The sequence below is a fragment of the Microtus oregoni genome, unplaced genomic scaffold (assembly GCF_018167655.1).
Source record: "Microtus oregoni isolate MIOR12 unplaced genomic scaffold, Mior012 000001F_ref0000356, whole genome shotgun sequence".
Lineage (NCBI taxonomy): Eukaryota > Metazoa > Chordata > Mammalia > Rodentia > Cricetidae > Microtus > Microtus oregoni.
In genome coordinates, this window is record NW_024543060.1 from 92,061,120 (window position 1) to 92,076,220 (window position 15,101).

General features: G+C 48.2%; 1 protein-coding gene and 1 long non-coding RNA gene across 2 annotated transcripts in view; one reads left to right on the forward strand and one right to left on the reverse strand.

Moving 5' to 3' along the window:
* Nucleotides 1–1,273: 1,273 nt before the first annotated feature.
* LOC121461294 lies at nt 1,274–14,939 on the reverse strand. Its single transcript, XR_005976173.1, has 5 exons — nt 14,794–14,939; nt 12,212–12,352; nt 9,245–9,434; nt 1,430–1,618; nt 1,274–1,346 (listed from the first exon to the last, which is right to left on the reverse strand). It is a non-coding gene; the product is annotated as an uncharacterized LOC121461294 (long non-coding RNA).
* The window catches only part of CUNH12orf75 (chromosome unknown C12orf75 homolog), a 28,763-nt gene continuing 15,546 nt past the window's right edge, over nt 1,885–15,101 (forward strand). The window contains exon 1 of the mRNA XM_041672284.1: nt 1,885–2,039. Within this exon, the coding sequence (XP_041528218.1) occupies nt 1,994–2,039 (46 nt within the window). The 5' untranslated portion in view covers nt 1,885–1,993. The remainder of the gene's footprint in view (nt 2,040–15,101) is intronic.

Here is a 15,101-nt window from a genome sequence, read left to right on the forward strand (position 1 = left end):
AGTCGGGGAGCTTCCACAAGATCCCAGGCCATCTGGGAGACAAGAGACCGCTTCTCAGTAGCTGTGAGGACAGAGGGACCTTAGAATAAATGACATCATTGAGGACACCCGCAGGGCCAGTGGTAATATTGAGGGCTTTGCTTTCTCTTTTTACTAAATGTATCTTGGGAACCTACCTCATTTTTCCTTAATTTCTTACTGTTCTGTAAACCTCTTAATAAAGTTTACCTTCTTGCTCTGGCAAGTGTCTGCATCTTTAGTCTTTACTGGCCTGAGACAATGAACTTGGACTCACACCTTGGGTCAAGCCCAGCGGGCTGAGAAAGGCTGTTGGCCTTAAGGCTGGTAACAGTCTCATGTTCCTGTCAGCACCCTTTCCTCACCGAAATGGACTACATTCCTACCTAATCATCAGTCAAAATAAAACCTGGGTTTTTTTTTTTTTTTTGGTTTTTCGAGACAGGGTTTCTCTGTGGCTTTGGAGCCTGTCCTGGAACTAGCTCTGTAGACCAGGCTGGTCTCGAACTCACAGAGATCCGCCTGCCTCTGCCTCCCGAGGGCTGGAGTTAAAGGCGTGCACCACCATCGCCCGGCTAAAACCTTGGTTTCTTGAATGGCTTCTTACCAAGTATTTTGTCCACAGACTAGAAGCCAACCGAAAAGTGCCCTCATCTTGTCCAAGAATAAACAGCGTCCCATCGCAAGGTCACACATACCTAAGCTTCAAAAGGAGGATGCAGTGTCTCTCGTATCCTGAACAACAGGATTCCCAAGTCCTGGAATCTCCGAGGGGTTGCTCAGAAGCCTGCCTGACCTTTGGGTCTATACGCTCCCCAGCCCTATCTACATTTTTTTAGCCTTTCCTCTCTGTATCACTCTGTTGGTGTCCCTGTTACAATGTAGCTAATTTGTTTATAATCATCCCTCTGAGGAGACTGTCTCCCTCATGTTTGTAACCCCAGAATTTAGCAAAGAACTTGGCACAGCCTGGGCTCTCTATAAATACCAAGTGAGTTTAAAATGGGGCTTTATTTCCTGGCTTGAATTCACTGGTGTCTCAATGAGTTTATTGATTCTCCACTGTGAGCCAGGAGGACAGTAAGAAACGGAGGATCCCTCACCTCCAGGGAATTTGTGTTCCTGCTCAATCCAAGATCCATGATAGCAGCTGGCGTTGGCTGAGCACAGGTGTTGAGCCAGTAGCTTACACACGTCCATGATTCTCTATCTCCATATTGCTCCTGAATCTCCCAGCTGTCACGGGGCAGAGCAGGCGTTGTGTGTGACCCCAGCTACATGTGCCCAACGGCTATGTTGAACGAAACCACGAACATTCGTAGCTCTGCCTTGAATCAGAAAGCAGGGTTAGACTCTGGTTTCAGATCTGAGAGACACCGATCTGGGGGGAAGACACGTAGGTCTGACCAACCTGGGGGTGGGGCAACTGGGTTTTCTAGGTGATGAGGTTGTGGGGACGGAGCTCTCTCTGCCTTCTTCGAAAGAGGGAGAGGTTTTGGTTTCGTCTTCAGATCTGAACATCGTTTAGGCTGTTAACCTTAGCCTCACTAGACAGACATCCACAATGCTCCAAACTGTCACTTCCTCTCCTCTCCACATCCTGGGGACGGAGAATAGGGGCCTTGAGTAAAGAAAGGGGAAGGCGAAGAGGAATGAGGGCGAGCTGGTGAACATCCCAAGCTTAGTGATCCTGCTGCGGACCACGCCCCTCGGCTTTTGGCCTGGTACCCCAAACCCTAGTTTGAACTCCCGCCCCTTCTGAACCACCACCAATGCCCGGCCGAGGAGCGCGCAGGAGGTTGCGGATTGGTGGACACCGCGGTTGCCGCGGTGACGGGTGGGGTCCGTGGGGGTCCCCGTGCCGGGCGGGGCTAGGGCTGTCCCTGGTCCCTGGTGCCGCCTCCATCTGGGTCTCCACCTCCCGGACCTGCGGCATTGGTGAGGTCCGGAGCGCGGCTTCCCCACGGGCGGCGCGATGGGTTGCGGGAACTCCACTGCCACCAGCGGGGGCGCGAGCCGAGGTAAGCGGTGTCGCGGGGCGTGGGTCCCGCGGGAGAGGTTGCCGCAGCGGGGGGCGCGCAGTTCCCTCGCCCCATCCCCATTTTCGAGACTGGAGCGTTTCTGGAAAGACCGAGTGGGAGCCGGTGCCCCGTGCGGGGGCGGTCACGCCCGAATTCAGCGGGGAGGATTGTCGCCTGGGTCCTGCAGCCGGGCTCTGCACCCTTCTGGGGACCAGAATTTCCCGGACACGTCTCGGGTCCCTCACCTCCCTTTTCAATGGGGCGCCTCCAGGCCTCGCCCCCTCCCCCGCCCCAACCCCTTTGCTTCCAGACCCTGTACCTGGAAAAGTGCAGGCTGAGCAAGTCAGGACTTTTCTGGGGCTGGGGGTGGGGCCGAGTGCCAGTGGGTTTAGAGCAGCAGCCGGCGGGGCTCCGGAAACGCATCCGTGTGGTGTGGGTCTGCTTACTTAAGACCCACCGGGCTGCGCTCTTAGGCGCTCACTGAGAAGCTGCGGTAGCTAGACGCTCAGATTCGCCTGAGAGAGCTTCGGTATTGGCCTTTCTATTGATATATGTTCACTTAAAAATATATTCAAACTTGCCCAGGCACTGCTTCATTTCGTTGATTGGCAGGACAGGGCTTCTAAGATTTCTCTGGCCAAGCCCGGCTTTGTATCAAGCGACTTACTGTAAGATGCAGGTCTTCTGATTAAACTAGCCGATGTTGGATTTGTTTGGGGTTATTCTCTGTTGACGTATTTTCAGCGTCTTTTTTGGACAGGATTCCCTAGCTTCTCTGAGTTCGGTGATGCCTCAGCCCACCCCAACCAGCAAGTACAAACAGTTCTCCATCCTGCAGTGTTTACTAAGCTAATCAGGATGCTGTGCTAATAATTTTGAAGCTTGGGGCTGCCACCTCCCTTAGCCAAGACCTTGAGGCTTGGTAGTTATTTTTATTTCAGATTGTTTGAAGTACTCAGGTTTGAAACCAGGCTCTGATATTGCACATGTCGGGCAGGACTTGGACCACTGAGCTCCGTTCCCTGTATTGCTTTTTTTATTTTGAGATAGGGTCTCACTAAGTTGTCCAGTCTTGCTCTGAACTCCCCCTGCTGCCCAGACTGGCCTTTAATTTGCGGTTCTCCTGGACCAGGCTCTCATGAGCCGGGATGGAAAGGCCTGCAATAATAGCAAGCCTGGCTAATCTTTTAACATTCCCACGATGGCTTCCATTCTGGAAATCTACCCAAATCACTGACCACAGTTGGTCTCTCTTTTGGGGCTGCCAGTGTCATTCTTGTGGACTATCAAATACTGTTTCAAGAGCTACAACCAAAACACCTGAAAGTTTATCTGTCCCACGTGACCTTCAGTGTCTTGAGTTAAGGTCTGCCTTCCTGATCTGCAGACAGCCACTGGGAAGCAAATCTTTTAGGTTCATATAGCAGTGACTCAGCTTAGTCAGCGTCATATGCAAATGAATACAGGATCAGGATTCAAGCAGAGAGTGGCCATGTTTCCTTGCAAGCGGAAATCAGGAGAGTGTCATGGTGCCTAGGTCCCAGGTTCTGTGGTTCCATGTAAGCCTACTGCATGTGTGCTAGGTTGTAAGAAAAGAAGGTTGAGAAGTTAACAAACAAACAAAACAAAAATTGGAAGAGGAATCCATAGCAGATTTTCTTAAAAGTGGAGCAAGTTTGTGCATTTGCATTTTTTTAAGAATTTGTTTTTTATTACTGTCTCTGTGTGTGTGTGTGTGTGTGTGTGTGTGTGTGTGTGCTATGTGGATGTAGGTACCTGAGAATACCACCAGAGGGTATCACATTCCCTGGAACATTAGTTACAAGCTGTTGTGGCCACCACGTTAGTGCTGGGAACCAAACTTGGGTCCTCTGTAAGAGCAGGAAACGTTCCCGACTGCCCCATGCTTTTACATTGTCGTTAGCAGACCCTTTGTCAAATTTTGGGGGATAGAGGGAGAAGTTACCATTGTTAAGTAAAGATCAGAATGATAATGAGGCGGCTCTGAATTGTTAACACACAGGTTGCATTTCAGTGATAGTGTGGCTAAGCAGTCTAGAAATTGGGCCGGAGATGTAGCTCACTTGATAGAGGACCAGCTTAGCACACACAGAGCCCTGGGGTCCATCTCCAGCACCCGATCAACTGGACGTGGGGTGTGGGTCTGTGAAGCAGGAGGGAGGATCAGAAGTTCAAGGCCTCACTTTACTGTGAGCTCAAGCTATCTTAAAAACAAAAACAAACAACTTCCCCCTCCCCCAACAAACCACGAATCATGTTTCTTCTGTCCGTGTTGGTGATCTGTGCCTATCATCCTACACTAAGGAAAAGAGGGTCAGGAGGTTCACGCCAAGTTCATGGCTGGCCTGGACTATATGCGGAGTTCCAGGCCAGCCAGAACTGTATCTTAAGAAAAAAAGAATCCCATTTCTTGTGGAGGGAGGGGTGGATGATTCTATTTACAAATATTTGATTGGCTTTTTTTTTTTTTTGAGTAGATGCCTCGTTGGGTAGAGGGAAATCTAGCTACACTGAAAAAATTCCCTTGAAGTGCACGTCCTTAACGACCACTTTTGTTTGTGAAGGACGAGCGTGCAAGAGCGTGCTGTTCCCTGCCTTGCTCTTTGCTGAAAATTGCCTTCTTGTTCAGAGAGAGCAGGGTAGGGCGTACACGCTGTTTGCCAGGAAGGAGAAGGCACCGTGAGTGGGCATGTCTACATCCCCTCTAACCCTTGGCTTTGAGAAGTCGTTCCGAATATTCCCCAGCCTGTGTGTCCAGCTGGCTGGTTTCAGGATTTGGCCATTGGTATGTTCTGTCTGTCAGCTGGTGGCAGGAATTTTAGTTTCTGAAAGGGGCTATGTCAGGATGAGAGCCAGAAGGGCACGGAAGGAATGTCCCGACACGAAGATAAATATGTCCCAACTGTGAGCTCTGACTTCGGTGTCAGGGTCTCTTAGGGCCAGGCTGCAAACCTGTCCCGAGCCTATGCGATTCGGTGAATAGATGCTGTTGTCCGTGTAGGTATGAACAGACCACAGCTACTAAAATGTCCTAGAAATCCTGCTCTCAACATTTTATACTTTTCAGTTGCCACACTGAACAAAGTTAAATGATTAAAAAGGCACAGAGAGGTGCGTCACGCTGGTGACCGTGAACTGGGAGCTTAGACTCACCCTTGGCTTTGCTGCTCTGCCTGGCTGCGTGGCTGTGGGCATTGCTCGTTGCGTTCTGAGCTCTGCTTCCTTTATCTGTATCGTGGGGGATAATTGGATGAACTCTGTTTCCTAGGGCCAGTGTGAAACTCCAAATCAGATAATGGAGGGAAACACTGTAAAATGAGATTATTATATTGCGGTAAAAAGTTATTAGTATGTTGAAAAGATGGCTTCGGTGAATATTTTTTTTTTCTACAAGAAAATGACAGATCTACTTTTGTCTCAACAGGCCTGAAATTACCATTATAAACTTAATTTTAATTTTTTTTTTTTGTGACAGTCTCACTATGTAGTTCTGGCTCACTTGGAACTTGAAACTCGCTATGTAGATTGGGCTAGCCTCAAATAAACCCTTTTATTCCCTATGTATTCAGGCAAAACAGATGATTATTTCTCTCTTCTCCCGGCTATCTGGACCCTTGCCTTTCTTGGCTGCGGCCTGGCGAACTTGGCTAATATGACGGGTTGACACGCAGCCATGGGCTTGAGTACATGTGATTCTCTATGCCACATTAGTGGAGAAGGTGGAGGATGTACCGCATGGCCGTGAGGGAGGAAACACATCGGAGCCTCTTTCTGGCTCAGGTTCCCCTGTGCCCTCGACTTCAGCTCACCCATGCTCCAACCTCAGTGCAGAGCAGGGGATGGGACAGCCAGTAGGAGAGGACTGGAAAGTGCAGCTAAGCTTCCTGACTGTTGAGGGGCTGAGCAGGGAGGCTGAGTGTGTGAGGGCAATTGCTGCACCTTGTACGTAGAATACACATAGAACACCTGCGCGACAGTGCTCGCCAGAGAGCTTCCTGGAGGAGCTGAGCTGTTGATGCAGATGGAGACCCTTTCGAGCCTTCAAGAGCTTTGCATTTTAAGTCCCCCCCCCACACCCCATTTTTCCCTTGCAGTGCTGTCTGTCCAATTCGGGATCTTGTCATTTGTACGTTAACTCAGCACTGTCCCACCGCCCTGCAGAGTTTCCTCCTGCCCATCTCTCTATTTAATTCTGGAATCCCCGATCGTCTTGCCTTGGTCTCCACAGCCTAGTTCCAGAATTTTCCCACCACCCTCAGGTGTGGCTCATTTTGATGCTTTGGTAGGAGCACTTTCTCCCTGCAGGAATTTGATTTTTTCCAACTCAGAGCTATGGAAGATGGATGCTTGCGGTTCCCATTCTGTGATGTTTTAGCACGTTTCTCCGGAGAAACCGCTGTATAAAGTGGTCTGTCTGGAAGTGTTTGGATATTTATTCCAACACGGGAGCTTTGGGGTGCCCCTGCCCAAGCAGCCAGGAACCCCTTCTGTGTGTTCGCCCTCCAGCGCTTCCCTCAGGAGGCAAAGACCGAAGTCCTTACTCAGTCTCTTTTAAAAAACAAAATCATGGGGCGGGCAGGGCACAGTGGCTCATTCCTTTAATCCCAGCACTCAGGAGGCAAAGAAAGAGGCCGAGACAGATTGATCTCTGTGATTTTGAGGCTAGCCTGGGCTACAAAGCAAATTCTAGGCCAGCCAGGTATTATATAGTGAGATCTTACCTCCAAATTCAATAATCAAGTAAATAGCTAAATGAAAAACAAATTACACAGAGGACTAGGGATTTGGCTCAGCTGGTAAAATGCTTGCAATCACTGAAACCTGAGTTTGATCCTCAGAATGGTGTAAAGAAAACTAAAGGGGTAATTTAGGAAATGCAAGTTATTAGGATGTGTAAATGAAAGTTGTAAGATCTGGGGATGATAAAAGAAAATATTTGAGGGGCTAGAGAGACGGCTCAGAGGTTAAGAGCACTGATTGCTCTTCCAGAGGTCCTGAGTTCAATTCCCAGCAACCACATGGTGGCTCACAACCATCTGTAATGATATCTGGCGCCCTCTTCTGGTCTGCAAGCATACATGCAAGCAGAACACTGTATATGTAATAAATAAATCTTTAAAAAAAATCTAAAAAAAAAAGAAAATACTTGACATGTAAAAGGAAAGAAACATGTTTCAGATATCTTTCTCTTGCTATTCTTCTGTTATGTTGAGACTCCAAATGATTTTAATATTAATTAATAAAATTCTAAAAAAAAAAAAAAGAAAGCTAAAGGGTGGTGGTATACATAATCCCAGCGCTGGGGGAAGAGGAGATAGGATCTCTGGGACTTGCTGGTCCTCCAGTTTACCGTACTCAGTCAGTTCCAGGCCAGGGGGGGATCCTGTGAGTACAGATGGGTGGGCCTCGAGGAAAACCACCCAAGGCTGACCTCTGACCTTCACACGCTCATGCATGCCTGCACTCACAGACGGGTACTCCTGCATGTATACAAGCCGGATAGGTATACACTATTAAGCGAGCCTTTGGAGTGTGAACCAGAAAAATCCCTTTCTAAGTAAGTCAGAAAAATCCCTTAAAAATTCCACTGGAGCCAGGGGAGATTGCTCTGGTTAGAGCATTTGCCACGTGGGTGTGGGAACTGGAACGCACACGAGAGCTGGGTGGGTGTGGCAGCCACCTGTAACTCCATCTTTTCCTGTCGTTCTCCACTTGATTTTCTAAGACAAAGTTTCTTACTGAACCTGGGGCTCACTGTTCTGGCCCAGAAATCCCAATGAGCCTTTGGCCTCTGTATAAGGCCCTCCCACAAAGCTGGGGTTACAGATAAGCCGGCCCCCTACAATGCTGGGATTATAGGAAAGCTTTCCCTCAATGCTGGGGTTACCGGCAAACTGCCCCCATTCTGGAGTTACAGGCAAGATGCTCCCCCTCCAATGCTGGGGTTACAGGCAAGCTGCTCCCCCTCCAATGCTGGGGTTACAGGCAAGCTGCTCCCACCCCAGTGCTGGGGTTACAAGCAAGCTGCTCCCACCCCAGTGCTGGGGTTACAAGCAAGCTGTTCCCACCCCAATGCTGGGGTTACAGGCAAGCTGCTCCCACCCCAGTGCTGGGGTTATAGGCAAGCTGCTCCCACCCCAATGCTGGGGTTACAGGCAAGCTGCTCCCACCCCAGTGCTGGGGTTACAAGCAAGCTGCTCCCACCCCAATGCTGGGGTTACAGGCAAGCTGCTCCCACCCCAGTGCTGGGGTTACAAGCAAGCTGCTCCCACCCCAATGCTGGGGTTACAGGCAAGCTGCTCCCACCCCAGTGCTGGGGTTACAAGCAAGCTGCTCCCACCCCCATGCTGGGGTTACAGGCAAGCTGCTCCCACCCCAATGCTGGGGTTACAAGCAAGCTGCTCCCACCCCAGTGCTGGGGTTACAGGCAAGCTGCTCCCACCCCCATGCTGGGGTTACAGGCAAGCTGCTCCCACCCCCATGCTGGGGTTACAGGCAAGCTGCTCCCACCCCAATGCTGGGGGTTACGGACAAGCTGGCTAGCTTTAGTGAATAAGGTGGAGAGAGCTTGAGGAAGACAGAATGTCAGCCCTGGGTTTCCACACGCCTGTGCACCCACACACATACGAACACGCAAACACACGTGTGCATATATATGTACACACACACACACATGAAAAAAGTCCCAGGATTCCCAGATAGCGGCACTGCCCTGCTTCTGTGCAGGCTAATTGCTTCTAATTTTTTAAAATAACCGGGCAGTGGTTTTAGAAGCATTCGGCGTGTGCCATCTGAACCAGCTGTAATTTTTACCAGAGATAGGCAATGGGCAACCATCTGGCCTTAATTTTGTGGGCGGCTTATGGTCACAATGCTTCTGATTTTAATGTAAGGGTAGTCAGAAGGGGAGGAGCTTAGCAATCACCTCATTTTACCAGCGCCCCTGGGGAGTTGATATGATGCTTTGGGGTCCAGTTATTTAGATTAGTGACCGCATTGTCCTCAATTAGTTAAGTAATTGTTTTTCCTTTAATGTAAGCACCAGGGTCCAGCCTTGATTGGTGGCAGTAGATGGTTTGTTAGTGTTGGAGCAGGCTGCTGGTGTTTAGCTTTAGCCCATGCCTGGGGTGACGGGGTGATGGAAGACTTGGATGACGTCATCAGAGTGGTCTTTTGTATCTTACCTTACTCTCTCCTCCTGCCTCTAGTGCTGGCAAGGCCACGGGCACTTCTGTTTTCTCTCTGAAGCACATTTTCTGGAGAGCAGCTGTCTTGTCCTTACTTGTCTCATGTGTTTCTCTCCCGCAAGGGACATCCTCCTGAGAGCCCCTTCTGTTTTATTTATAGCAGTATCCTTGGCTTCTAGACCGATCTCTAAAATTAAATAATTGTATTTTAATTAATTAATCAGTTAATCAATGTGAGTGTGTATGTATGTATGTGTGTGTGTGTGTGTGTGTGTACATGTGTGTGTATGTGTCTACATATACAGATGTGGTGGCCAGATGTTGAAAGTCTTCCTCTATTTTTTTTTTTTTCTCTGTGTAACAGCCCTAACTTTCCAGGAATTCGCTTTGTAGACCAGGCTGGCCTCGAATTCACAGAGATACATCTACCTCTGCCTTCCTAGTGTCAGGATTAAAGGCATGCGCCACCATGCCGAGCAAGTAAATCTATTGATTTACACCTTAATTCCCTCCCACCCCAACCAGAGACAGGGTTTCTCTGTGTAACAGGCCTGGCTGTCCTGGAATAGGCTGGCCTCAAACTCACAGAGATCTGCCTGCCTCTGCCTCCCTAGAACTGGGATTAAAGGCGTGCACCTGTCTTATAACTTACCTGGCTTATACCTTACCTTCCGGAACCTGGGGCTTAGGTTTGAACTAGACTGGTTTCTGAGAACCCTGTCTCTGCTTCCCCACAAACACTGGGGTTGCAGGCATGTGTTTCTCTGCGTGACTTCCCCGTGGATCAAATTCCTTACACTTGTGCAGCCAAACTGCCCTAACTCCTCAACCTCAAAACTTATAATGGAATTTTTTTTTTTAGCATTCTAAAAATACTTATTTGAATGAATGAATGAGTATGATTGGGAGACAAATACAATGGAAAATGAAGTTTTAAATTGCGCGAGCACTCTGTGACTGACGAAGTAATTGGGAAAAATGAGCTGAGACCCTGAACAGTCAGGAAAGCCTGCTTGCAAGGGATGGGACCCGATGGGTTTTGAAGAATCTGTAAAATTGGAATAACTAGTAAGAGTCACTGGGCTAATGTTTTCACGGGGTTTAAACAGTGCCTCCTCCATTGAATGGGCTTGTTAGAGTTCCACAGGGAAGGGCATTCACAAATGACACTGAAGGGGAGGAGGTGTGTGCTTACAGAAGGGTCAGGATTCAAAGAGGTTAATGGAGCCTTTGAAGTGCAGAGAATGTCTGGGCCGAGGTCCAGAGGTGAAGGTCCAGAGGCCAGACCCGGAAGACTGGCTGCGGAGCGAGGGACGCAGGTGTGGACGGAGGAGAGGATGAGCGAGTGAGTGGAGCTGTTTGGGTAGCAGGAAGGAGGCGCGGCTCGCTGTGAGACTAAGGTGGCAGGCGTGGGAGAAGGTCTGAAATGGCAGGGATGAGGAGGGAACTGGCAGTCACCTCAGAGAGGATCACGATATTCTTTCATCCTTCACGTCACGGCGTTCATCCTCTGTCCTCAGAGCTGACCCTGGGACCCGCTGAGTTAATCACTTCCACCACGAGGGACTTTCTGTGGATGGCCATGGATGAGGTTATGCTACAGCAGCTTAGTGTCGATGTTTTTTACCTTATTTGGTGTGTGTGTGGGTGTGCGTGTGCCTGTGTGTGAATGGTGCCTGGAAGCTTGAGGAAGACACCAAATAGCCTGCTGTCCTTCTCTACCTTATTTGAGTGAGTCTCTCATTGAATCTGAAGCTACTCACCTGGGTTAGACTGGCTGTCCAGCAGGCTCCCCAGTGCTGGGGTTGCAGTCACGCTTGGCCGTGCCCTGCTTTTATGTGGTGCTGGGGATTTGAACTCAGGTCCACGTGGGTCTGCAGCGAGCTCTCTTACCCACTACCCTATTCCCCCTAGCCCCACCTTTGTTTATTTTTGCTTTTCACTGTTCGAAAGTTAAAACACCATAAGGACAACCCAGAGACAAGGAGTTAGTGTTCTGTGAGAACGTCACCACTCATTGACACAGTTGTCTATCGCCAGGACGTGTTGACCTGAAATTTCCTCTTCATTACTGTAATAAATGCAGCTTTTGAATCCGTATTGTTTTTGCTGGCTTCTTTTAAAAAGAAAAGCCAAAAGCCATTGTCTTGAACTAAGGAGCTGTTGTTTTATTTCCTCTGACCAGGGAGAAAACATGATCTAGATTTAGAATCATTGCCGGTCAGAGGGACCAGTGTTAAAAAATAAAAGTGTTAACATTAAAGAGAAGATTAGTTTTTTTTTTTCCTGTAGATTTCACAGTTCTCAGCAGGAGTTTTCTTTTAGAAAACAGAGTGAGACGTTCTGCGTGTTTTTATCATTTCCCATAAGTACCAAAGGTATTTAGGTTTCTGATTGCTTATACTCTAAGAAGGTTTGTGAAGCTGTACTAGATGTTTTTTCTAATGTGAAAATAAATGGATGTTATTCTCTTAGAAGGGATAAGGGTCTGGGGTGTGGCTCAGTGTAGACCTCTTTGGCTGGGATATGGCTCAAGGTTGACCTCTTTTTTTTTGGATTTTTCGAGACAGGGTTTCTCCGTAGCTTTTTGGTTCCTGTCCTGGAACTAGCTCTTGTAGACCAGGCTGGCCTCGAACTCACAGGGATCCGCCTGCCTCTGCCTCCCGAGTGCTGGGATTAAAGGCATGCGCCACCGCTGCCCGGCAAGGTTGACCTCTTGAGATGGGGTGTAGCTCAGTGTAGATCTCTTGGGCTGTGGTGTTGCTGAGTGACAGGTACTTCTTCTTGGCTTGCTGGTTTTGATGCCCAGTGCTTCATAGTGGAGTGGGTGTGTGTGTGTGTGTGTGGGGGGGGGGATAAGTATTCTCTTGGCTAGTGTGAGGAACCTCTCTTATGAACAAGTGTGTAAATTTGAACAATACTAAGAACATCTGGGTCACCTGATTCATTCTTCTTCATACTCACTCGGTATGGAGGAACCTCAAAGGGTCATCTGCCTGTTGGAACCAAGACGAAGTGTGTGTTTCTTCAGCTACCAGGCTGACGTGGTGCCTTGCATCCTCGCTGGCCTGATGGTTCTCCAGGAACAACGTTCTGTTTGCGTCCCTAGAACGTGAGACATGTCACAGTCAATCCCTCCAAATATGAATTTTCCCATGAGTTTCTTCCTCAAAGTGAAGTAATTAATTAACTAATTAATTTAGTGATGCTGGCGTTAATCCCTCTGGTCAAGAATAAGACCACGACGGCAGTTTAAAGCCAAATTTGAACCAAGCTTTGATTAAATACTGGCCAGGTAGATGGACTCCGGTCAGGTCCATACCTGGGTTCCCAGGAAATGGCCCTGAGTCATGGTTTGTAGGATCTTAAAGTATTTCCATCAGGTCCAATCAGGGGCGAGCATACATCCTGACATATTTCCTGCCCAGGTCCAATCAGGGGCGAGCATACATCCTGAGGTATTTCCTGCCCAGGTCGGAACCTCCCACCCACCTGTGATCAAGCTCCTGTAGTGAACATGACTTAAACAAACTTGTTTAGGGAGCGAAAGCGTGAGACTTGTTATCTCTCATAAACAGTAGTCCCCAGCATTTCAGGAACTGTCTATCAGTCCTTGGCAAGGGGCTTGCAGATCAGAGGCATTCATTTTCATTCCATGGATCTCTGAGGCATAGGAGTTAAAATGTAACTTTGGCTCTCCCATTCCTTCCCCCACCTCGAGTTGTATCCTGAGTCAAATCCCTGACCCTGTGATGGTACCTGTTTTTATTGGGATCTAATAACCCTCAGCTTAATGTCGCCCAGACAGGAATTAGCATTCAGTTAAGGCATCAGTGATGCAAGAGCCAACAGCAGTCAGCAGAAGCAGAAGGGCCAGAGGCTGACAATAGAGCTATGTCTAGAAGGGACCTGGAAATGAGAATGGGGACCAATTACTTACTTCCTCTCAGGTCCCCTGGCGTGCAATGATTTTTTTGTTTTTTTAGTCCAGCAAGACTATTTCTAATGATTCATGAGTGGTTTACATAGAAACAATTTTCTCCTAAAGCTGTACAATAACCTCTCTATTTTACATACAGCAGATCATGTGACCTACCATATTGTAGGCTATATCAGCTAATGGATTTACCTGTTGATAGATCTGGGCCTTTTCGATTTTAACAAGTACTTTTCCTGGTATGCCAATAGGCATTATTGATAACTATTCTTTCCCCATACTAAGAAGTATTCTTTTGCTCTAACATCCCAGCCTGTTGCAGGATAAGGGGTGATGTTCTCTCTTCTGTAACTACTTCCTGCTGAAGCTAGGATCTTGTCAGAGCCCAGAAAGACTGGAATGCTAGTCAAAGGTAAGGAAAGAGTTCAGGCAAGGGGACGTTCATCAGAAGCCTCTGGTTAGCTGACCCAGCTGAAGAGACAGGGAGCGATCACATCAGCTGGACTGGTCCACATCAGCTTTCAGAAACTCTAGAGCTCATAGTTATTTGGAGTTGGATGTAGTTAGCAGCTGATTCTGGGACGGTGTCTGTCAGCCAAATGGAAATCTGCCGCGGCAGATATAGGCTAGGAACAGGAGTTAAAGTTTAGGGACATAAAGAAAAATATTACATTTGGAGCTTTTAGGTCCATTGGCCTGGTAGTTGGGGAAGGGTGGAGTCCCAAGACCAGGAGAGAGACCCCACCAGAGATCTGAGAAGGATAAATTGTAACAGAAAGTACAATCCAAATGTATCAGTTAAAATGACAGAGACTAGCCCAATTATTAGACTGCCATCCCAGGCTCCTGTGATCTCCGTGGAGTTGGGAGCAGAGGTTCCAGGGCAACAGCAGGTTTCACCTGCCAGGCCCAGAAAGTGAGAGGTTTTCCCACGGGGGAGGAACATGAGAGAGACGGACCTTCCTTTGTTTAGGCAAAGTGGGGCAGCCAACTCTCAATGTCCTGCTTGTCCAGAGTTTGGGCCAGGTTCTGCGGCAGGTGTGGCATTAGGGCAGTCTTGCCCTGTGGTCAGCGTTACCACAATCCAGATGGAGTCTCTGTGGTGCTGCAGCATCTTCTTTGGAGACCTCGGGGCCACTGCTAGGAGCTGCGGGTCCCTGTCATAGTAAGCTTTCCCATTAAACATTTTAAATGCCATATTCGGCAGATCTTTGGGAAGTTTGAGGACCATTATCTATTAGGTATGTGTGAGCTAAGCAAACCTTGCTTGTTTTTAGTTTTTTGCTTTAGGCTTCACCCTGAAAACATATACAAGAAGCTAAATAAAGCTTTTATCTATTCAGTTTGAGCCTTACAAATAACAGTTTCTGAATTTAAGCTCCTTTTATTATCAAAATAAAACTTTTAACTCATAAGCACAGTCCGCAGGGAACGGTTTCCTATATGACTCAGTTTCTCAAAAATAGCGTGAGATTAAGATCTTCAGTGCGAATGGATCTGACCTAAGGAGAGACTTCTCTGAGCGAGCTGTTCTCAACTTTCCCAATAGTTCTCCATGTTGTGGTGACCCCACCCCCACCACAACATAATTCCCGTTGCTATTTCTCACCTGTCATTTTCTCACTGCTGTGACTCTCATTGCAAACACCCGACAGGCAGGTGGTCCTAGGCTTCCCCTCTTAAAGGGTCTTTCACCGCCCCACAAGGGTTGAGACTTAGAACTTGAGAAGGCGCCTCAGGTACTTCGCCAGCCTGCTTTCGTCATCTTTCTGCGTCGTAAGACAGGAACAGCCCGACTTCCGGTGTTTAGTATTTGGTGCTCATAGCTGTGCCCCTTATTTCTAACCTTTAAAAAAAGTTCAAATATTAATAATATAAAACATCATTTTATGACCTGCCACTTTTCCGGGTAAAATG